Here is a 25,043-nt window from a genome sequence, read left to right as displayed (position 1 = left end):
TGTCACTAGGTCTAAATCCTGGAACTCCCTTCGTAACAGCACTGTGGGTCTACTTAGATGACAGGGACTACAGCAGTTCAAGAAGGCAGCTCATCACCATCTTCTCAAGGGCAATTAAGGACGGGCAATAAATACTGGCTTAGCCAGTGACGCCCACATCCCATAAATGAATTTTTAAAAAATTTATCAAATGCTTTCTTGAAGATCATATAAGTAACATCTGTAGATATATTTCTGTCTACTACTTTAGTCTCCACTTCAAAAAAAATTCAAACAGGTTCAGCAGGCACGACCTACTCTTTACAAATCCACACTGGCTCTCTCCAATCAGCTGAAAATTTTCAAGGTGTTCAGTGACTCCATCCTCAATTATAGGATATAGTAATTTCCCAGCAACAGATGTGAATCAAAAGGGTCTATAATTTCCTGGTTTCCCATTCTCACTTTTCCTAAATACTGGATTGATGTGTGCAATTTCCAATCTAAAAGAACATTTCCTGAATCAAGAGAGTTTAGAAGATAGGGCATCTATAATGTTCTCACCTAATTCCTTTAAAACTTTAGCATGAAAGCCATTTGGTCCTGGGGATTTGTCACACTTTAGTGCCACTACTTTGTTCATTACTATTATTTTGCTTACGTCAATTTGGGTGAATTCCCGTCCCGATTCAATATTAGTTTCTTTGCGACGTCTACGATGCCTTGCGATATATATTCTTCCTCTCCCATAAACACTAATGCAAAATTCTTAATGGCGCAAGAACATAAGAAATAGGAGCAAGAATAGACCATGCAGCTCTTCAAGCCTGTTGCGCCATTCAGTAAGACCATGCCTCATTTCCTAACTCAGTTATACTTTCCAAAGCTATCTCAATTTCCTTAGCATGCAAAAAAAAACACAGAACTCTGACTTGAAGCTACTGCAACTTACATTTATATAACATTTTTAATGGAATGAAACATCCCAAGATACTTCACAGAAGCATTATAAAACAAAGTTTGACACCGAGCCACATATTATGGCAAATGACCAAAAACATGACCAAGGAGGTAGGTTTTAAGGAGCACCTTTAAAAAGAGAGGAGTACAGAAGCAGAGAGATTTAGGGGAGGAATCCCAAACTTTAGGTCAAAGGAACTGAATTTGTGGGTCTTCAGTCTTTCTAAAATTCACCTGGACAATGTTTCTGCTCATCCAGTACTGAATGCTGGACAAGCAGTCTGACAATTTAGAGACAATGGAGGGATTGAGAGAGGTGTGGCAACGTAGAATTAGGTGTCAGTGGACATGTGCCACGTACTAACACTGTGCTTTGGCATGACACTAAGGGACAGCCAAAATATGATAGAGGTGGGGGCCAAAGATAGATTCTTAGGGCATGACAGAGTGTAGGTGAGGGAACAGAAGCCATCTGAACTCTCCCAAGGTCTCTTAATTTATACCTTCTTTCCTTCAGGGGTGAACATCTGGATGGATTACTGACAAGGCCTTTCACTGTAAAGGTTTACTTTCTATGAAAATAGGCTATGATGTATTGTGTTCTTCGTCAAAACCTTGGGTTGAAAATACCACCTTTAATTTCATTTACCTACCATTAACTCATTGAGCCTTTGCATGTACTTTCTGGCATTTATCAATCACTCTTACCTCATCTTACCCTTATGTCTCAAGCTATTCTCCCTGACCAGTTTTATCCTTCCAGTAATATTCCATCTCCAGCATCAAACTAACTTTCAAAGGTTGCATTATTTGCATCTACCCACAATCAGTTATTTATGCTTAAGGCTATTCCTAAGACCTGCTAACAAATACTCAATGGCAATTCAGTTCAGCTGTTTTTATTCCTTATAGGCTGTTAAACCATGGTATTGTTCACTAAAATAAGTTCTATTCTACTTAAGACACACGAATTAACTCTCATACTTCAGCAAGCATCTTAATTAAGCAAGGTTAAATGAAAAACCTAGTTCAGTTTTGTACTGTGGTTATTTATTTATGCATTTATCCAGCTATAGTCCTTTGTTCAAGTCAATCAACATAATTTAATAATGATCACACTGGCCTAGTCTGTCCAAAGTACCCATTTTGGGCTAGACACCAGTCATCATCTTAGAATAATCATTCCATCAGCTTTGTTCCTATGGCAATGAAATCTTAAGTAATTTTCAGTAAAAAATCAAACTTGCAGCACTAACCCATTCCTTTTCAAACAAACATATGAACATACGAATTGGAGCAGGAGTAGGCCACTCGGCCTCTCAAGCCTGCTCCACCATTCAATAAGATCATGGATGATCTGACTGTAACCTCAACTCCACATTTCCACTGACCCCCAAACATCTTTCACCCTCTTGCTTACCAAGAATCTATCTACCTCTGCCTTAAAAATATTCAAAGGCTCTGCTTCCACTGTCTTTTGAGGAAGAGAGTTACAAAGACACACTACCCTCAGAAAAAATTTCTCCTCATCTCTGTCCTAAATGGGCAACCCCTTATTTTTAAACAGTAGCCCCTAAGTACTCGATTCTCCTTCAAGAGAAAACATCCTCTCCAAATTGACCCTGTCAAGGCCCCTTAGGATCTTATACGTTTCAATCGAGCCACCTCTTACTCTTCTCAACTCCAGTAGATACAAGCCTAGCCTGCCCAACCTTTATTCATAAAGCAATCCGCCCAATGAAGGTATTAGTTTAGTAAACCTTCACTGAACTGCTTCCGACGCATTTACATCCTTCCTTAAATAAGGAGACCAATACTGTACACAGTACTCCAGATGTGGTCTCACCAATGCCCTGTATAACAGAAGCGCAACCTCCCTCCTTGTGCATTCAATTCCCCTCGCAATAAATGATAACATTCTATTAGCTTTCCTATTCAAGCTGAATATTTATAAATTATGCATTTACGTATATATACACACACGCACAAATATATATTTTATACAAATATGAAAATAATACTAACCCTGTTTCTAATTTCTAACAACTATTTCGGTTGATTCTCAGCTATGATTAGATAAATAAGGAATGGAAGGAGGAGTGCAGTCCTACCCAGCTGGAAGACAGTGGAGAAGCACTGCGGATGGCACGATCAACCATGTCAAAAGCTGCAGCTAGGGCAACAATGATGAGGAAGGATAGTTTTTCATGGTCACAATCATGTAGGATGTCATTCATGACTTCAACGAGAACCGTTTCAGGATTGTGGTGGGGCAGAAACCTGGTGGGTTGGGTTCAAACATGTAGCTCTAGGAAAAATGGGCACAGATTCAGGAAGGAACAACACACTCAAGGACTTTGAAAGGAAAGGAATGGAGGTTTGCAAGGACAGAGGGGCCAATGATTGCTTACTTGAAGAGAAGGGTGATGATGGAAGATTTAAAGAAAGGAGGATGATACATGAAGAAAACTATTAGCAATATCAATTAACATGAAAAGAAGGAAGGGAAGTTGGATGGTCAGCAGTTGAGTGGAAATAGGTCAAGGGAGCAAGAGATGGGCCCCATGGACAAGGTAAGCTCAGAGAAGGCATGAGGGGAGTCAGGAGAGACATTAGAGGAATTATTCAGGGCTAGGGTGGGGGGGGGAATCCTTCAGGAAAGTTTGGCCCAGTGGCCTGGGGAAGGGAGGGAGGTGGCAACAGATAGCTACTTGGTGACCAAGGTGAGCAGGAGTTCCTCGTACCTCAATACCGGAGGGCAGGATGGAGCATCCATAGCTCAGTGGGTGAGAAAATTCCAAAGGTTCACAACCCTTCAAGTGACGAAATTTCTCCTCATCCTAATCCTTAAAGGCCCATTCCTTATTCCGAGACTGTGAGCCATGGTTCTCAGCTCCACAGTCAGGGAAATCTCCTCCCCGCATCTATACTCTCAAGTTCCTTGGGAATTTCATATGTTCCAATGAAATCACATCTCATACTTCAAAACTCCAGGAAATATCAGCCTAGCCTACTCAATCTCTTTATACAGGAATCAGTCTTGCACACCTTCTTAGACAAGAATATCCTTCATTAGGTAAGGAGAACAAAACTGTACACAGTACTCCAGGTATTGTCTTATCGATGCCCTATAAAATTGTATTCAGACTTCTTTACTCATGTACTTCAATCCTTTTGTGATAAAGTAAACATACCAATTGCTTTCCAAATTGTTTGCTGTACCTGCCAGTTAACTTCGTGATTTATGTACGACACCCAGCTCCCTCAATGGAAACCAGTCTCTCAACATGCAAAAAAAATTCCACTTCTCCATTTTTTCTACCAAAGTTGATAATTTCATATTTCTCCACATTATCTGCCATGTTCCTGCCTCTATCTCCTGTATATATAATTCAACATGCCTGTTATTTCCTTACTTTCATTGACAATATCACCAGTATCAATTTTCATGGGGCCCTACATTGATCCTGTCACCCACCTTTCCTCACATTATTGTAAAAATTGTATTGTTTGTTCTCATACTGCCCTTTTCTGATTTTTATTAACTCTTTTGTCACTTCTTGTTGTTGTTTGTATTTCTTCCAGTCGCCAAGGTCTGTGCTTTTTTCTTTTGCATTGTTGCACTACAGATCATGGCGTATAAGTTGACATTTGAAGCCTCGAAAAATTCTTCCAAATGAAAAAGGGGTCAACTTATACACTAAGTATAAAATGTTAAGTGCTGATGTTAGTGTAGGTGGTCGCCATTTTGAAATACCAAAGAAAATAACACCAGTAATTCATATTAAAACAAGGTGATATATTTTATTCAATGACTCAAATTTACAAGGATACCTTTAACAATCAAAACATTTTAAAAACCATTAAATTCATTGCCTTCAGCAGCTAACGCAGAGAGCTCATCGAATTCACTGAGTCACTTTGGCGATGGCATTATTGTAAAGATCCCACACTGGATCAGATTTGACACATTTGGTTTCAGAATCAACTCTCCAGAACAAATCATCATCTCCATCCATTGAATTGGATATTCCATATTTTTTAAACAATCTGGGGCAGAATTTTTAGCTCGGTGGGCCAGCGCATACCCAACCCGCTCGAGCGTAAAATAGCACGTGGTGACGTTGCTCATGCAATATTTCGGTCGGTGAGCGTGCGTAAAAGCTAGAAGCATGCCCGCCAACAATTAAGAGGGCAATTAAGCCCACTAAAGTTCCAACTGTCCCCGATTTTTTGTGATCCGTCCAACCTTCGGTTGGTCTACGGGTGAATCTGCCAGGCAGCCTTTGCATTTTTGATGAAACCTCATCCAAGGGCGGAGTGAGGCTTCCTTTATTGAATTTAAAAAATAAAAATGTATGAACAGAATTTTCATCATGTATATGTTCAGGTGACTGATTCTGACGCTTGGACATTTTTTTCCGAATTTTAAAATCTTTATTTATTGGTTTTAAATTATTTTGCTCCGGGGCAGCTCTCTGCCTTCAGGGAGCTTTGATTCCACGCTCCCCTGCACCTGCGCTTACGTCAGCGCCTGCCATCCTCCCGCCCCCCACCCCGGCAGCGCTGAGCATTTCAGTGTGCGTTTCACGCTGGCTGGTCGTTAATTGGCAATCCAGCGTGAAATTGTGGTCGTGGGGCAGATTGTGGGCGGCGGTCCATTCCCCGGCCGCTCCGGACCTGCCGATTGCGCCCGCACACCAACCTAAAAATCCAGCCCCCGATGACAGTTTGCATATTCATAATATCCCACAATTTGATGATGAAACCACACAAAACATCAAGCAGGACAGCTCACATATTTCCACTTCTCCTTCAACCATCCAACCTATTCCATTCAGTGTGAACATGTCATTGAATGGCTTGGTGAAACACAGAGCTGAAAATTGAACTACATGCGTTAGTTCCCTGGTATAACTGCAATTTGAGTGTTATTTCTTCATAGATGCCTCTTGAACTCATCAGTTATATGGGATCTGAATATCTCCCACTTTTATAGGCTGAATTCTCTAGGTAGGTCACCGGGAAGCCTATTTCACACATCAATGATCCACAAGTTCACTCCATCCTCATCCATCCCATGTTGTCATGAACATGCACAAAAACTCAAACTCTGCAAGGAACTTGATTTTTAACACTGTTTTATGATTGAAAATTACCCTCGGTTTCAATTTTGCTCCGTCAGCCATGCAGGCCAGTGTCACTGTGAACCTTGTCTTCTCATGTCCTGAATTTTCACTGGAACTGTTTTTGACTGTTTTCCACTGCACAGTTCAGTTGCTGGGCATATCGAAATTCGCGAACATTTCATCAATGTTGCTGACGTGACGTGGGCACTTTTTTTTTGCCACTGTCTGATGAAGAATCACTGGAAACTGGTAATTTTGGTATCGAGATCTTTCGTTCGTCTCTGAGCAATCTGGGTCTTCTGACGCAACACCAGACATTCTCGTCTCATGAAAGGACAACACCAACTAACTGTTGCTCTGAACTTTTTGCTGGACTCGGGGTTTGATTTGGCCCACTTAAGTGCGTACATACACAGTGCATTTCTGGTAATCATGTAACCATTCCGGTATATGCTTTACAAGATCAGGCCACTGGCTGGTCCCTGTTCTCACGGCGCATTTCTTCTTTCTCCATTCTCGCACCAGTTTTTCACCAGCACCAAATTCTCTTGCAGCAGCAGTTATTTGACGAGTTAGCAAATGTTACGACTCTTAGCTTCAAACCAGCTTGGCGCTTCTGAAATCATCATATTGGACTCGAAACATTAACTCTGTTTCTCTCTCCACAGATGCTGTCAGACTTTGAGTTTTTCCAGCATTTTGTTTTTATTTCAGTTCTCCAGCATCTGCAGTATTATGCTTTTATTATCTTACCTCATTCTTTGCCAGAGGACCCATTTCTGTTTGTCATTTGCCACATGCAGTCTGCTCTGTGTGGCATGTCTTAAACTCCTGTGCATCTTATAAACATGGCCTATGTTGCCTACTTGATCCCATGCACTGGCATAAAAGGTGAGTAAAACATAAATCTGAGGTGAAAAATTGAGCCCAACTCCTTATGCAAGTATAGCATTTTGTAGCAGCAAAGGGGGGTTGACTTTTATATGCAGAGCGTGGGCCTAAACATAGTTTTTGGTGTTTAAAAATGGGGTCATCTCGTACCCCATGATCTAAGGTATGTTTTTTCTTTTAATTTTACGTTGGCCCTCCCTTATCTGATTTTCAGTGGCTTTTTCTTTCAGTTTTGTATCACGATGAATTATTTTTAGAATATCCCCCACTGATCTTTTGCTGATTTACCCATGAACAAATTTGCCCAGTTTAATAATAAGTAGTTAAAAACTAGCTACACTTACAGAAAAGCACATCTTACTTTATGTTTGATTCAAATGCTACACATTTTAGTTAAATGCCAGTGAGGGGTGAAACCATTCAAATAAAAACATCTTATAACATTTGTTCAAATAGATGTTTAATTGTCCACACAACGAATCATTTACTTTTGTTCTCGTCAGCCATGATTTTATTAAATGGCAGAGCAGGCTCGAGGGGCTGAATGGCCTACGCCTGCTCTTTGTTCGTGTGTTCATATAATTCAGTATGGACCATTCAGGCTGGTTTAAATTCAAGATCTGTTCAAAGCCAATAGCCATCATCTTACACAGGCCACACTTTTTTCCCATGGACAGTGTAAAAAGGGGAAAAAAGGCCATGTAAAATATGCAGTTTAATGCAGCAGTTTTGTTGTGGTACTTGTTACCTAAAGAGAGAGTCAAGTCGAATAACTTATTACGAAACCCAAATTCAGTCAATGCTATTTTTAATTTATTATTTTGTTGAATAAATTTATTTGGAGTTTAAAGCTAGCAAACATACAAAAATAACAAAGATTTAATCTTTTAGCTAACTTTTGGTTAGAAAGTTGTTTAAGAAATTCATAGGGTAGATCGAAGGAAACTATATCCAGAACAAGACGGCATAAAATTTAAAATTAAAGCTGGGCCATTCAGGGCTGGTGTGAGGGAGCACTTCTTCACAAAAAGGGTGGCAAAATATCTGGAACTCATCCCTCAAAGCATTTAAAGCTAAGTCAATTCAAAATTTCTAAACCGAGGTTACTGAAAAAGAGAGACATGTTATCGAAGCTTTTTATCTTGCAATAATCAGGACAGCTATGTAAGACATACCAAAAGTAAAGCGAAGAACAATTTATACTGCATAAGAAAGTACTGAAAAGTTGGCAAACGGACTCTGATTGGTAGAGGCATTGCCATAGAGAATGCAGCAGAAAACAGTTAACTGTCAAGCTTTTGTTTCAAATTCAAACCAAAACAGTAACAAAGAGAGCAAAACTGTACACAATACTCCAGGGGCAGAATCTTCTGCCCGTCGGGTGGGCCGGTTGGGAGCGGGTGCGGGCAGGCGTGGAGCCGATTGCTGCCCGCGATTGGATCCGCGCCGCCATTTTCCGCAAGCAGGCCAATTAAGGCCCGCCAACGTGAAAAGCGGCTCCCGAGGACGGCAGGAAGGGGCAGGCGGCGGCGAGACCTCAATGACCACCTGGTCCAATGGCGACTCGGCGGCCTGTTTAAAGAGCACGCAGGCAGCCTTGCAAAGGTGGTCAACCATGGCCAGCAAAGGGCTCCCGAGAGCGCTGCTGGTGAGCAGGCCAGACAGCAGGGCAGGTCAGCGGGGCACTGTGCCCCTCACTTCTCAGACCAGTGCCTTGCTGCCCTCCTCGAGGAGGTGGCAGCACAGCATGAGATCCTTGTGCTGAGGGACAAGAGGAGGAGGCCCCCCCACATGACCAAACGTGCCTGGGAGCTGGTGGCAGAAATTGTCAGTTCGCATGATGTGGTGCGATGCACCTGGGTTCAGTGCTGCAAGCGCTTCAACGGCCTCTTGTGCTCGGGAAGGGTGAGTACCGTGTTGGCATGGATCATTTACCGCAGCAGTTAGGCTTCCCCCAGCCCTCCCCCTCCAACTCTGAATGTAGTTACTGCATTGAATCATTCACGGCATGTGGCCTTCGCTGGGTGGGTCAGTATTTATTGCCTATGCCTAGCTCACCCTGAGAGGGTTGTGCTGAGCTGGGTTCTGTACCTGCTGCATGTGGTAGACTTACACCCACAGTACTGTTTTGGGGGCGGCCTCTAGGATCTGCAATTAAGCGCATTGCTGGAACTCCGGAACATGTCAAAGTCAGGCTGCTGACTAACTGGGAGGGGAACTTCCAGGTGGTGGGGCACCCATCCGTCTGCTGCCCTTGGCATTCCACTTGCTTGCTTCCTTGCTTTGGAAGGTCATACTGTGTGGGTGGCAAATGTGATGGAGGCAGCATCTGGGCAAGGGGAGGGGGGGTGGGGTCAGCCCTGGCTGTTTGCTGTGAGTGTACGGCTGTTCCAGGGTCACAATTCACATGAGACCTGCAATGTTTCACTCAGGTGGGGGCGGCAGGGATGCAATGGCAATCCAGGTACAGGGTGGACTAATCAATGCTTCTCTCTCTTTTTCGCAATAACGCAAAGCGGATGCGGACTAGCGGAGGCCAGGCACAGTTGGCGATTATCACCAGATACGAGCAGGAGGTGATGGAGCTGGAGAGGTGCCATACACCCAGGTCCACCAGTAGCGGTGAGATTGGGAGACCGGGGGAGGTAAGAGTGCCGTGCACTGAGGTCACTATGTCTGTCCTTGCAACCATTCCACTGTTGGCTTTAGTGATTTAAGCTCCCAACATGGGTTTCCCATTGATTACGAAGGAGGAGTGCAAACTGATCTGGGGGCCAGGCATGCATACTGACAATGTCTCGGCTTCAACTGATGAAACGTCCTTGTTCTTTCTTTCAGCCTCACCGGGGCAGGGCTGGGACGAGGAGGCAGAGGGGCCGCCACCTGAGAGCCCGGACGAATTACAAGCACCAGCGGGACACCATCTCAGCCAGGCAGGCACCAGCACAGATACTAGAACCTCGGTAGGGATTAGATCGTCGGCTAGTGTCCCAGGGCAGAGTGGTGAGGGCACTTCACACTCGCTTGAGGTGCAGGCAGAGACAGAGAGTTCCCATGGCACTGGCAGTCGGAGGACTGCAGGGGACCAGGAATATGCTTAGTCAGTGGCTGATGATGGGCCTCTGGAGTTGTCCCTGAGGCAGCAGACACTGGAAGTCCAGCAGGGTCTGCGGGAGGATCTGGTGGAGATACATGAGGCAATGTGTGGCATGGTCTCCGTGATGGAGGAGTCCATGTGGGCATCAGCAATGCATTGGCCCGGATGGCCGAGCGCCATGCTTCCTCCATGGAGAGAGCAGCAGCTCTCGTGGAGAGGCTCCTCCAGGAGAACAATCAGGGCTTCCTGGGGATGCGTGCGGACCTGCAAGCCCTCAGAGCGGCATTGACCTCAGCTGGTCAGTGTGTGTGGGAGATGGATTGAGCACCAAGTATCTCATCTAGGTTCCCATTCATCAATGGTGAGCAGGGAGGTCCAAAGAGACCTCACATCAGAGCCTGTCGTCTCTGCGGGCTCCTCTCAGGGCGCTCCGGATGACGGCAGCAGCTCCTCCGCCCCTCTGCCAGTGACCATGGGATCCAATGAGGCTGCAGTGACTGGGGTGGTGCCAGCCGTGGCACTGGCCGACCCCTCCCAGGCAGGGCCATCACAGGCTCCATGGGCGAGAGGACACCCGCCAAAGTCATCAAGGCCAACAGGACAGCAGAGTGAGCAGGCTATCTCTAATGCCAGTGCCAGCGAGCCACCTAGATGTAGCACCCGAAAACAAAAGCTTAAGGCACCTGAGGCACACCCTAGTGGTTTTATGTTGCTCTGCTATTAGTTGATTATAATTTGCTATGCAGCTCAGCACCTTTGAATTAAGTCTCTTCTGTTTTATTTGTTACATTAATTAAATTCTTTATTTGTGAACAAGGCTCAGGGTGATTCCTTACTCTGCAGGTGGACAGGAAAGCATGATGTTATGAGTGACTTGTTTGTCATTGAGCTTCATTGATAAGGCACATAGTTAATGTCCCTAACCAGGCATATGTTGCTCTCAGGTATCGAGTATGGAGCCTGCAGCCCTGGCTTGTGTTGGAGGTCTATCTGTGGTGGGCCCGCTGAAGGTTTGTTGGATTAAAGCCTCCTGGGTGTCCTGCCTCCCTGGAGGTTGCCCGGGTCACGTCTATCTGCTCAAGGTTCTCCTGAGCGTGCTCATCCTTGGACTCACTACTGGACTCATCGTGTGCAGCCGGAGCATCTGCATCTACATCATCTTCCTCCACAGCGTTCCCCCACTTTTCCAGCACCAGATTGTGGAGAGCGCAGCATGCAACCACTATCAGCGACGTACGATCTGGGGGGTATTGCGGTGCACCCCCGGAAAGGTCTAGGCATCGGAAGCGCATCTTGAGAAGACCGATGGTTCTCTCTACCACAGCCCTTGTGGAAGCGTGGCTCCTATTGTATCGCTGCTCAGCTTCTGTTCTTGGATGGCGGAGGGGCGTCATGAGCCACCTTCTGAGGGTATAGCCCTCGTCACCCAGCAGCCATCCATCCAGCCAGACTGGAACACTGATGAGTCTCAGCACCTGGGAGTGTCTGAGGATGTAAGCATCATGGGAGCTGCATGGGAACCTTGCACAGACCTGCAGAATGGTCACACACTATCTGTACGTTAAAGAAGTGGAATCCCTTCCTGTTGACAAAGGCTGACCCGCTTTACATTTTTACATATTAGATTCCATCTGCCATGTTCTTGCCCACTCAGTTAGCCTGTCTAAATCCCCTTGAAGCCTTTTTGCATCCTCCTCACAACTCTTATTCCCACCAAGGTTTTGTCATCAGCAAACTTGGAAATATTACATTTGGTCCCTTCATCCAAATCATTGACATAGGTTGTGAATAGCTGTGGCCCAATCACTGATCCTTGTGGTACCTACTCGTCACAGTCTGCAAACCTGACAATGATCCATTTATTCCTAGTCCGTTTTCTGTTCTTTAACTAATTCACAATCTATGCCAGTATATTACCGCAATCCCATGTGCTCTGATTTTGCTTATCAATCTCATGTGGAATTTTATCAAAAGCCTTCTGAAAATCCAAATAGACCATATCCACTGGTTGCCCCTTATCTACTCTGTTAGTTACATCCTCAAAAAACTGCAACACGTTTGTCAAACATGATTTCCCTTTCATAAATCAATGTTGACTCTGCCCAATCCTATCATTATTTTCTAAGTGCCCAGTTATCACATCCATTATAATAGGTTCTAGCATTTTCCCTACTACTGATATCAGGCTAACAGGTTTGCAGTTCCCCATTTTCTCTGTTCTTCCTTTCTTAAATATTCAGGTTACATTTGCCATTTTCAAATCTGCAGGAACCATTCCAGGGACCAGCATGTGTGCAGGAAATGTGTCCAGCTGCAGCTCCTGGAAGCTCGGGTTTCAGAGCTGGAATGGCAGCTGGGGACACTGTGGAACATCCGCGAGTCTGAGAGCATCGTGGATAGCACGTTTAGAGAGGTGGTCACACCGCAGATGAAGGGACTTGAGGAAGGAAGGGAATGGGTGACCACCAGGCAGTCCAAGTGAAACAGGCAGGTAGTTCAGGAGTCCCCTGGGGTCCTGCTCGCAAATCGGTATTCCATTTTGGAGGCTGATGAGGGCGCTGGTTCCTCCAGGGGGTGCAGACAGAGCCAAGCTTCTGGCACCATAAGCAGCCTGGCTGTACAGGAGGGGAGGAAGAGCAATAGTAATAGGGGATTCTACAGTCAGGGGAACAGATAGGCGCTACTATGGCCGTGAACGTGACTCCAGGATGGTATGTTGCCTCCCTGGTGCCAGGGTCCGGGATGTCACTGAACGGCTTCAGGGCATCCTGAAGGGGGAGGGTGATAAGGCAGAGGTCATGGTACATGTTGGTGCCAATGACATTGGTAGAATGAGGGATGAGGTCTTGCATCAAGAATTCAGGGAGTTAGGCAGTAGACGAAAAAACAAGACCTCTCAGGTTGTAATCTCTGGATTACTCCCAGTGCCACGTGCTAGCGAGCTCAGAAATAGGAGAATAGCACAGATGTATACGTGGCTTAAGAGTTGGTGGAGGAGGGTGGGTTTTAGATTCCTGCATCACTGGAACCGTTTCTGGGGAAGGTGGGACCTGTACAAGTGGGACGGTCGACATCTGAACCAGAGCAGGACTAACATCCTTGCGGGCGGGTTTGCTAGTGCTGTTGGGAGGAGTTTAAATGAATTCGGCAGGGGGGAAGGGACACAGAATGTTAGCAGAATAGGGACACATCATAATACAGTAAAACGATCAAGTCAGAGGGAGTACAGCTGCAATAAGCTTCAAGGGAGTAATGCAAGGCTGGATGGCCTCTACTTTAATGCCAGGAGTATTACAGGTAAAACGAAAGAGTTAAGGGTGAGGATTGACATGTGGAATTGTGATATAGTAGCCATCACTGAGATGTGGTTGAGGGAAGGGCAGGATTGGCAGCTCAACATTCTGGGGTATAGGATCTTCAGGCCAAACGGGGTGGGGGGTGGTGGTGGTGGTAAAAGAGGAGGAGGCATTGCATTATCAGTTAAGGAGTCAGTTACTGCAGTCAGGAGAGATGATATCTTAGAGAGGGCATCAAATGAAGCTTTGTGAATGGATCTTAGGAATAAAAAAGGGGCAACCATATTATGTGTTTATTATACACCCCCAGATAGTCAGCAGGAAATTGAGGAGCAAATATATGCATAATTTGTGGAGGTGTGTAAAAACAATAACAATATCGTAATTATATTAGGTGATTTCAACTTTCCCAACATTAATTGGGATAGACATAGTGGATGGAGTGGATTTCTTGAAATGTGTACAGGAGAACTTTTTAGGTCAATATGTAGAGGGCCCAACAAGGGACGGCGCAGTGCTGGACCTAATTCTGGGGAATGAAGCCAGACAGGTGGCTGAGGTGGTGATGGGGGAGCATTTTAGTGATAGCGACCACAACATGGTACAGTTTAAGTTTGTTATGGACAAAGAAATAGACAAGTTACAAAAATATGTTTTGGATTGGGGGAGAGTGGATTTTAGTAAAATAAGGCACGATCTGGCCAAGGTAGACTGGGAACAGTTACTTATGGGGAAATCTACAGGGGAACAGTAGGGGCTGTTCAAAAAGGAAATGGGGAGGGTACAGGCCCTAGGGTGATAGGGAGGAGTAACAAGCCCAGAGAACCATGGGTGACCAGAGATATTCAGGTTACGATGAGATGGAAAAGAGAGGCTTTTATGAGGTACAAGGGAAGCAAATCAGCAGAGGCATTAGTGGAGTACAGACAGTGCAGGGTGAAGCTTAAGAAAGCAATTAGGAGAGCAAAGAGGGGATATGTGAAAGCTCTGGCTGGTAAAAGTAGGGAAAATCCCAAGATATTCTATAAGTATATCAATGGGAAGAGGATAACCAGGGAAAGAGTAGGGCCCATAAGGGACCAAGGTGGAGCTAGAGGACATCACTAGAGTGTTGAATGAATACGTCACGTCCATCTTCACCCAAGAGAATGAGGATGAAGGTATCGAAATCGGGGAGAGAGACTGCGAGGTTCTTAAGCAAATTGACATAGGGAGTGACAAGGTATTGGAGGTGTTGGCAGGCTTAAAAGTGGACAAATCTCCAGGTCCAGATGATTTGTGTCCCAGACTGCTGAGGGAGGCAAGGGAGGAGATCGTAGGGGCTCTAACTCAAATTTTTAATTCCTCTCTGGCCACGGGGGAGGTGCCAGGGGACTGGAGAACAGCTAATGTGGTTCCGCTATTTAAGAAGGGTTGTAGAGATAAGCCAGGGAACTACAGGCCAGTGAGTCTCACGTCAGTGGTAGGGAAACTATTGGAGAAAGTTCTGAAGGAGAGTATCTATCTCCACTTGGAGAGGAAAGGTTTAATCAGGGATAGTCAACATGCCTTTGTCAGAGGGAGGTCATGCCTAACAAATTTGATTGAATTTTTGAGGAGGTGACCAGGTGTGTAGATGAGGGTAGTGTAGTTGATGTAGTTTATATGGATTTCAGCAAAGCCTTTGACAAGGTCCCACATGGGAGACTTGTAAAGAAGGCAAAGGCACATGGGATACAGGGTAATTTGATAAGGTGCATTGAAAATTGGCTTAGTTGTAGGAGGCAGAGGGTGATGACAGAAGGATGCTTTAGTGACTGGAAGCCAGTGTCCAGCGGCGTACCACAGGGATCTGTGCTCGGTCCCCTATTATTTGTCATTTATATAAACGACATAGATGACTATGGTGGGCGGGGGGGGCGAGATTAGTAAGTTTGTGGATGACACAAAGATTGGCCGGGTGGTTAACAGTGAGGTTGAGTGTTTTGGGCTACAGGAAAATATAGACGGGATGGTCAAATGGGCAGATAAGTGGCAGATGGAATTTAACCCTGAAAAGTGTCAGGTGATACACTTTGGAAGGAGTAATTTGACAAGGAAGTATTCAATGATCGGCAAGGCACTAGGAAGTTCTGAGAAACAAAGGGACCTTGGCATGTGTGTCCATCGATCTCTGAAGGCAGAGGGGCATGTTAGTGGGGTGGTGAAAAGGCATATGGGACACTTGCCTTTATCAATCGAGGCAAAGATTACAAAAGTAGGGAGATCATGCTGGAGTTATATAGAACCTTGGTGAGGCCACAGCTGGAGTACTGTGTGCAATTCTGGTCACCACATTATAGGAAGGATGTGATTGCACTGGAGGGGGTACAGAGGAGATTCACCAGGATGTTGCCTGGGATGAAACATTTAAGTTATGAGGAGAGGTTGGATAGACTTAGGTTGTTTTCGTTGGAGCAGAGAAGACTGAGGGGTGACCTGATTGAGGTGTACAAGATTATGGGGGGCGTGGATAGGGAGCAGCTGTTCCCCTTAGCTGAAGGGTCAGTCACATGGGGGCATAAGTTCAAGGTGAGGGGCAGGAGGTTTAGGGGGGATGTGAGGAAAAACTTCTTTACGCAGAGGGTAGTGACTGTCTGGAATGCGCTGCCTGGGAGGATGGTAGAGGCAGGTTGCCTCACATCCTTTAAAAAGTACCTGGATGAGCACTTGGCAGGTCATAACATTCAAGGCTATGGGCCAAGTGCTGCTAAATGGGATTAAGTAGGTAGGTCAGGTGTTTCTCATGTGTCGGTGCAGACTCGATGGGCCGAAGGGCCTCTTCTGCACTGTGATTCTGTGATTATTTGTCCACAGTATCTCACCATTGAATCAACTTGCCAGGTATAGCTTTCATCAACACCTGGCATGTGCATTGTGAGGAGAAACATTTTGCTCAGCGGTTAGAAAGTAGTTTAGTCCAGTTTAACAAGACTGAACCAGATGTGAACATATTCAGCAATGGTTGTTGAAATGATTTACAATAAATAAGTCAACAAGTTTGCCTGCCCATTTTGAGACCAAAAAGTTCACCAAAGCTGTAAAAGTGAAAAGTCACAGAAGGGGACCAGTAAAAAGGTTCATAGAGAGAAAAATCAGTCTAAAGCATTAAATACCCCAATAGTAAAGTTAAAAAAAAGTATAATCAATGGAATGCAAACATCAAAAATAATGGGTTATCCTGAAAAGATTTCCAGGTATAAATTACTGTTTGCACAAGAGAACACTAATCTAAAGTGATTTAAAATATTTGGCAGATGAAAGTTGATAACTACCATATGATTCCAGTGTTTCTTGTCAGATTAACATAATATTTTTCATTAGAGTTGTTAAATGATTTTATACTGCATGCTTGTAAAGGCTTCAAGATTTATGAGCAGTTGCATAATTTATAGTGTGAGTCTGATAAAACCCAACTAAATATTACAAAGTACTGCATTAGTCACATGGCTGCTAAACTAATAGACTTTGATGAAACTGGTATTGCACATTTGTGCTCAAGTTTTCACTTGTAAGGTGTTATCTTCAAATCGATCATCAACCCCTCCTCAAAAAACTCATCCTTGACCCTATGCCCTTGCAAACTTCCACCCCATCTACAACCCTTTCCTTTCAAAGTCCTTGAATATACTTTCATCTCCCAAATCTGTGTCCATTTTTCCCTCAATTCCACGTTTGAACACCTCCAATCATGTTTTTGTCCATGCTACAGCACTGAAATGGCTCTTAAAGACATAAAGAACATCCTTTGTGACTGTGGTAAACTATCCTTCCTAATCCTTCTGGACCTGATGCAGCCTTTAGCACAGTTGACCACACCTCCCCTCTTCTTCCCACTATTTAACTGGAGAAAATTTATGCTCATCCAGTACTCGATGTTGGATAAGCAGTCTGATAATGTAGAGTCAAGGGGTCAACTGAGAGTTGGAGGTGAGATAAAACTGGGTGTCATCAACGTACACGTAGAAACTGAGTGTTGGGTTTTTGGATATGTCACCAAGAGGAAGGACGTAGATGAGAAATTGAGAATTAGGAGGGAACCCAGGATAGATCTTTGGGGGTACACCAAGGTAACTGTGCATGAATAGGAAGAGAAGCCATTGATGGTGATTTTCTATGATTAGATAGTTAAAAATAGAGCAGGTACAGTCCCATCTGCCTGGATGACACTGAAGAGGATAGGACAGTGGTATGATCAACTGTTAGCAAAAGTGGAAGACAGGCCAAGAAGGAAAAGGAGGGAAAGTTTGCCATTGTCACAAATGACATTCTATGTGGCTAAGAGCCATTTTGGTACTGTGGCAGGGGAGGAAACCTGACTGGAGGGATTCAAACAGGGAGTTGAGGGAAAGATGGGCAGGGATGAGAGTATAGGCCCATTCTACTCAATCTCTCCTTGTATGCAGCCACTCATCCCAGGATTCAATACAGTGAACCTTCACTGCCCATTCTAAGGCATATTCTTCCTGAGGTACAATGACCAAAACTGAACAGCGTATTTCAGATCTTTTTCAAAGCCCTGTGAAATTGCAAGACTTCTGTCCTTGTATGACAATCCCTTTGCCATGTACCATTTACCTTCCTAATTGCTTGTTAACCTTATGCCTTTATTGTATAAGGACACCCAAGACCCTCTGAACAAAACTTCCTGTTTCGCTATTCTTCTGACCTGAATAACCTCACATTATACACCTTTTCTCACTTCCTTACCCACTCACTTAACATATCTGTATCTCTTTGCAGACTCCATGTCCCCCAGCAGCTTACTTTCCCACCTCACTTTGAATCAGCAGCAAACTTTGCAACATTACTCTAACAAGAATGCACTAACATAGGAAATTCGTCAAAAAAATGTTGGGAGCCTGCTCCGCCATTCAATAAGATCATGTTGACCTGTTTGTGTTTCAATTTCCACATTCCCATCTACCCCAAATGACCTTGGGTAAAATGATAGGCAAAGGAATCAAAGTCATTAATGTAGTTTGTCAATAGATAAGGTCCGCCACCAGTAAGAGCACAACCATCTGAAAATGGCCCATTTATACCTGTTCTCTGTTTTCTGTTCTTTAACCAATACTCTATACAAGATAATATTACTGCCAAACCCAAGACCCTTATCCTGTGCAACAGCCTTTCATGTGGCACCTTATTGAATGCTTTTGGAAAATCCAAATATACTGCAGCCACTGGCTCCCCTTTACCTATGTTACTAGTTACCTCCGCAAAAAACTCGAATAGATTTTTCAAACACAATTCCCCTTTCATTTTAACTCTGCCTAGTCATATGATTATTTTCTAAGTGCCCTGTTACCGCTTGCTTAATAATACAACCAAGCATTTTTCTGATGACTGGCCTATATTTCCTGGTTTTCTCTCTCCATCCTTGGTTGAATCGCAGTGTTGTTACCTTCCAATTAACTGAGACTGTTCCAGAATCTGGGGAATTTTGGCAAATCACAGCCACTCCATCCACTATCTCTGCAGCTACCTCTTTTCGAACCCTGGGATGGTGACCATTCGGCCCAGGAGATTTGTTGGCTTTTAATCCCATTAATTTCTCCAGTACATTTCCTTAAATATTAACTACTTTAGATGCTCATTGTCATTAGGTCCTTTGTTATCCACTATTTCTGCAAGTTTTTGTGCCTATTCCACTGTGAAGAGAGACACAAAATATTTGTTTAACATTTCTGCCATTTCCTTATTCCTTTTATTAATTTCTCCTATCTCTGGCTCTGAGGGACCCATGTTTACTTTTACTGCTCTCTTCATTTTTACATACTTGTAGAAGTTCTCACAATCTGTTGTGAGAAAATTGCTAGTTTATTCTCATAATACTTTCTCCAATTATTTTTTCAATTATTAGGTCATCCTTTGCTGGTATCTAATCCTCTCCCAATTCTTGGGCTTACAACTATTCTAGCCAATATTTTTAGCCTCCTCCTTTTAATATTATGCTTGACCTTTGCAGTAATGGACACGTTTCTTGCAAAGTTTTGATTTCTCAGCGGAATGTAGATTGGTTGAGAATCATGCAATTTTCTTTTAATGTTTACCATTGCTCATCTCCCATCACACCATTTAATCTAATTTCCCAATCTACCTTAGCCTATTCACTCCTCATGCCTATGTAATTCGTGTAAAGTTTAATGTCCTAGTTTCCATCTTGTGCATGTCACTCTCAAGCTCAATGTGAAATTCTGTCATTTTACCATCACTCCTTCCTAGAGGATCCCTAACTATGAAATTACCAATTAGCCCTGTCTCATTGCACACAATAAGACCCAAAATAACCTCTTCCCTGGTTGGTTCCACGATGTAGTGTTCTAAGGAATTGTCACAAATGCATTCCAAGAATTCGTCCTCCAGTTTCTCCTCAGTTGTTTTTCAAAATTATTTGTAGCAAACTTCAAAATCTTTATATATAAAGAAAACATTATCAGTGACCACAATAAAGAGAAAGCCTGTGTTTGTTTGAGAGAAAGAAAGGGGAGGACTGGAGAACAGGGAGTGGAAGAGAGAGTCTAGTAGGCGGTAAGGTTTGTTCTGGCCTTTTGTCCCCTGCTCTTGAGAAATGTAGGGAGCAAGTGTTAGTAGATAAAGAAGAAGTGGTTAAAACATTAAAAGTAAGGTGATTGAGAGGGAGGGTGAATAAGGGATTGAATGAGTAGTTCAAACATTAAGAGGGAGTAGTAGTGATGGAGTGAGGGTGTAGTAATAAGCTAGAAAGCTTGGAGACACTCTGGGATCGGAAGGGTGGGGGAGCATGAATGATTGGGAAAGTGAAGGGGTGGGAGCTGCAGAAGACCATAATTCTATCATAGCTTACACCCAAATGTAGCCTTCAGATGCTGATGCCTTTCCCCAACCCCACCAAACCTCATTATATCACTTGGAAGGATGGAGATTAAAGATAGAGAGGTAAGGACAAGACAGAAGGATGCAAAAATAATTAGGGAGAGAGAAGCAGAAAATGAAATAAGAGAGAGAGAAAAACTCAACACACAGACAACAGAAACATTTAAGTATAAGAGCAAATTATCTGATTAACAGCCCAAAATGACTTGTTATTGAAAAAAAGAACGGTTGCTACCTGTGAAGGAGCTGCCTTGCCTTTTCAAAATCCTTTTACAATACTAAAAAGAGCTTAGATAAACTGCAATGATTATTGTTGTAAAAAAATTAAGGATTACTTAATTTAGAGCAAAAAATGCTTCCAAACACATGGCAAAAGAAATCTGCAATTTCGTTTTGTGCACTGCTCTATACCATATATATTCGATTAATAGCCGATCTTGAGGGAAAGTCAACACCTGACTTTTGGCCACAAATGTTCATTTTTCATATACCTCAATTTGTTATTCATTAAAACGGTGCTTGTAAGTGCTGACTCAGTGCAATCCCCCTCCATCAAAGCTGTCAGGGCTGGGAGCCATTAGTGACACTTTCCAAAGGCGCAGCCCTTGCCTTTCCTTCCCATTCCCTGACCAGCATTGAAACCACAGGCCCAGCCAATGCCGCTGCTTCTTTTCCCAGCTGTGGAGCCATTGGGGGGAAAGCTCCATGAAGAAACAGCCTGATGAAGCCATATCAGGGAATGGGCTTGGGTTCAATGCCTCTGTGGGATTTTGGTGGAAACACCATGTTGACAAGTCATTATGTTTGTATAACACCATTGAGCGCAGTAGAAGCGGGTTAACCTGGAACTGAGTGCCATGCTACCTGAAAGGCTGGGAGTTCCATTTTCAGTTCTTACTCCATGGGACTGGGAAAAAAAATCTTCACAGTGATGGGTTAGCTCTCTGGTACACAGAGGACCAATTAAGCCCTGGCACCTGGTTTGGAAGCAAAAGTAAGTTCCACGGTCTAGGACTGTTCATGGAAACGTACGCAAATGATGAGAGCGCTGATCGTGTGTTTCCATACGTGCTAGTGATTACCCCCATTACCTTTTAGTTGAAAGTAAGCCCCTCAAAAACATTACCTGGGTAAAAGTCAACCCTGTAACTTTTTGCCTAAAAATTGAGTCTCAAAAATTCAACTTTTACAGAGGTATGTTCGGTAAATTCCCTTCTACCACAGGGCAGGCTAACGAAACTTGCAGCCATCATGCTCAGAAATTCTGTCTGGACTGCAAGAACCTTACAGTTTAAATTCATATTATCCTTTCATGTGTTGCTTTAGTAGCCAACCACAGGTGGAATTACAGACCATGCACCATTTACAAGATGGCCATGAAACAAACAGATGGCTACACAGGTAATGAACACAAAATAATGGGTTACATTTGGGGAATGTATATGTCATTACGGTAGTCAAGCACAATTACATCTGGAACATAAACAATACATTATTTCAGCAAATTAATATTTTAAACTGCCTATATTTGAGAAGTACAGTTAAAAGGAAACCCTGGCACAGAATCTGACATCTTTATGGACAATGAGCCAAGGGTAGGCACCTTGTGATTTGGAAACGTTTTACCATCAATTTGGCCTAAGCACTTCAAAATGGCTATGGCACAGGGATAGCATTCTCGTCTGAGTGAGAAGATTGTTGGCTCAAGTCCCAGTCTAGAGACTTGAACACAAAATTTAGACTGACGCTCATGCGACTGCTGCATGAAATCAGTTGCTGTCTTTCAGATAAGAAGTTAAAACCAAGGCACTGAGTGCCTTATCAATTATTGTGAAGAGAGTCCTGGCCAACATTCATCCCACAAGTGATGTCACAAAAAAAACTGATAATTGTGGGGGCTTGCTGTGCATTAGTTGGCAACTGCATTTCCCACAACAACTGTCACAACAGTGACAATTCAAAAGCAGTTAATTGACTATAAAGTGTTTTGCAACATCCATAGGTCATGGAAGGTGTTACATAAATGCAATTTTTTTTGAACGCACAAGTATCACAGGGCCAAATTTCTGTTATTTATTGCAATTAGGAGACATGATACTCAACTGTGGAGCAAGAAAACAGATTTAATACTGAACTTTGCAGCCAAGACAAGGGAGAACATCATATGTAACCTTTTCAATGCTCTATTCAGATGGCCCTGAGTAATGTTTCCATTTTAGTCACCAAAGCATCAGAGTGGATAATACAGACAGGAGCCACGTGGCTTTTTTAGTGTCAAGACAGCTTAGTTATGACAGAGTACTGAAAAAACTTTTCAAAGAAACTAAGAATCATGTATAAACAAGATTTTAGGAGGGATATAAGTAACAGAAGCCATAATTCCCTAGTCAAGGAGCAAGTTACTTTGGAAGAAAATAATATGTGACCATTCTACTTTCCTGTACTTCTTAGCAATCACAATGGTTTTGCGAATAGGTATACAAGAGGAGGGAAATTTGAAGCAGGAAAATTCCATTTTCTCAAACTCAACATATGTTCCCGGCTACTTGCTTTTTATTGCAGCTTTCAGGATCACATATCTCCTGAACATCTTTGTACTGATCCCATTCATACTCATCACTTAAATGGCCCTCCTTGATAATTTATTCCTCAGCTGTCAGCCTTTGGATGAAAAAAATAGCAATTTTGTCCCTTCTTTCTCCAACATTCTAAACTGCAATTTGAACACTGGCTAAAATTTTTTTTTAAAGTTCAAGTACGATGACATCATTACTTGAACAAATCAAGTCTGCAGCCATCTCTCTTCATCAATAACAAATTTCAAACAAAAAAACAGGAGGTCTTGCCTGTGTCATAGCATATCCTTAAAATTGAGGCACTTGAAGTAATGACTGAAATTCTTTTTCTCAAAACTCTGATCCAGTAAATGTCTTCTACTGCACTCCTACCCCATCTATTGGTGTATGTTTATGTAGCAGTATATGCATCATTCAAGTGGCTAGATTTGTTCACAGGGAAAGGGAAGGGCCCCGAAATGTTGAGTGGCTATTTAATGTAGAATGGGACTTGCATTGAAATTCAATCTTCAGTGTCCCATCACGCAAATGCATTAAGAATCAAACTTTTACAAGGCATCAGGATTATTTATTTTGTCAATGAGTTGAACACCTCTGTTTAAGATATCAAGCTGTAACAATAATGATTAAAGTTAATCTGAATCTTGTGGTATTGGGGAATTCAATTAATATATGCCATTAATGCTGAAGTATCCTGAAATTATTTTTCGTCTGTACTCAATTGTTCACACAGCATAGTTAGGTTATCAGTTCAAGCATTCAATTAAAAATAACAGCTGGGGTACGATGGGCAGAGAACTTGACAACACAAAAAAAGGATTTAAAACAAGGAGCTTTTGTCGTTAGATTTTTGTATGCTTTTGCAAATTATGTGCACTCATGGAATTACTGACAAAGGATCAGCATTTGAAATGCTTGCCCTTTCTCCCTATACAAGGCAGTTTCGTTAACATCTTGTCAGGTCATCAACAAACATTTCAAGCAGCAATGAATGCCAGGTTCTCATCCTAGTTCAGCTGGCTGAGCTCCCTATTTTAGCCACACTGCTCCAGGGAGGTGCTTGGTGAAAGTCAAGCACATTTTTTAGAGGTAAGGAAGGGATTAGGTAAAAGATTGACCATCCATTTCTCCTGAAGCATTCTTTTGAGTCCCCACATGGATACTGCAGAATGGTAGTGAAGGGGGACTTGGTCACAGATCATCCACTGCACCCACAAGCAATTCCTTTAATATTTTGGGGAAAGATTTCCCAGTTTGTATTCTTTTAATAAATTAAATCCAACTTAAGCAAAACAATGCTTTGGATAATTGAATACAATGTACCAGATTATCACTTCATTAAAACTATCCATCTATGCAATTTGGGAAGTGTATCTTTTTACAACTTCCACTCAAATAATGTTCATAATAAAGCTCGTGGAATAAAAAGCTTCTTGTTTTTGTCTAGCAATAACATGGTGGTCAGTTGACCGGTTTACAACCAAAACATTTTTCCATATGTTTTCTCGGTTAGTTTACACTGTGGTTACCTTCACTAGTGAATGAAGGCTTTTTTCACCAAACATATCCCGTAGGAAGGTCAGATCTTCCTGGCTGCTCACATGCGACTGCAGCTGGGTTGGCAAGGAAGCCAACAATTCATACAGACCTGTGAATAAATATGAAACACAATAAGAGAAATGCAATAGAAATCATCTATTTAACTGGCACTTGTTTTGAAACTGCCTGTCTGGAGTGCTTCATTTTTTTTAAATTGAGGAAACCCACAGGCTGTGGAACAGAACTTTACCAGAATCAACAGATTCTAAGCCTCTGGAGATGCCCAGAATTACAAAAGGCACTGTCCCAACTATGAGTGGCACGCTTCCCTGTCAGTCTCCAAGAGGCGGACAGTAGCACACTGTTCCCCAGTAGCTAAAAGCACAATCCATCCATCAGGCAACCGCCATCAATATGAGTCAAAGTAATGCAGTCACAGTGAAAGCTCAAGCCCCCTTTAGGGAGGTAACCTGGCATCGTTTGAAGTCAAGTTGCAGCATATGTTTGATTTTCTAGGAGGATTACACAGGGTAAAAGGGCAGTCTGCTGCTTTCACCCAGCCAAAAGGCAGACTATGATGGCCTCCAGAGAACCATTATTTAATATGCCATTTTCCCTAGGTTTTAACCAACATCATCCAAACGCCTGAAATATTTGATTACCATATAATTGACCACAGTAATACGCTACTGCAGTGCTT

At 43.1% G+C, this 25,043-nt stretch overlaps 1 protein-coding gene across 5 annotated transcripts in view; it reads right to left on the bottom strand.

Annotated features, from left to right (window-relative positions):
• The window catches only part of mpp7a (MAGUK p55 scaffold protein 7a), a 524,619-nt gene that overhangs the window by 289,048 nt on the left and 210,528 nt on the right, over nucleotides 1–25,043 (bottom strand). For 4 of the 5 annotated variants that reach the window (XM_078537871.1, XM_078537875.1, XM_078537879.1 and 1 more), the window contains one exon: nucleotides 24,334–24,452. The exons of the other annotated variant lie outside the window; for it this stretch is intronic. In XM_078537871.1, coding sequence (XP_078393997.1) covers nucleotides 24,334–24,452 — 119 coding nt within the window. The remainder of the gene's footprint in view (nucleotides 1–24,333; nucleotides 24,453–25,043) is intronic. 5 annotated transcript variants of the gene reach the window in all.

Source organism: Cetorhinus maximus, chromosome 3 (assembly GCF_964194155.1).
Source record: "Cetorhinus maximus chromosome 3, sCetMax3.hap1.1, whole genome shotgun sequence".
Taxonomy (NCBI): Eukaryota; Metazoa; Chordata; class Chondrichthyes; order Lamniformes; family Cetorhinidae; genus Cetorhinus; species Cetorhinus maximus.
Note: the sequence above shows the minus strand (reverse complement) of the source record. Positions and strands in the feature narration are given on the sequence as shown.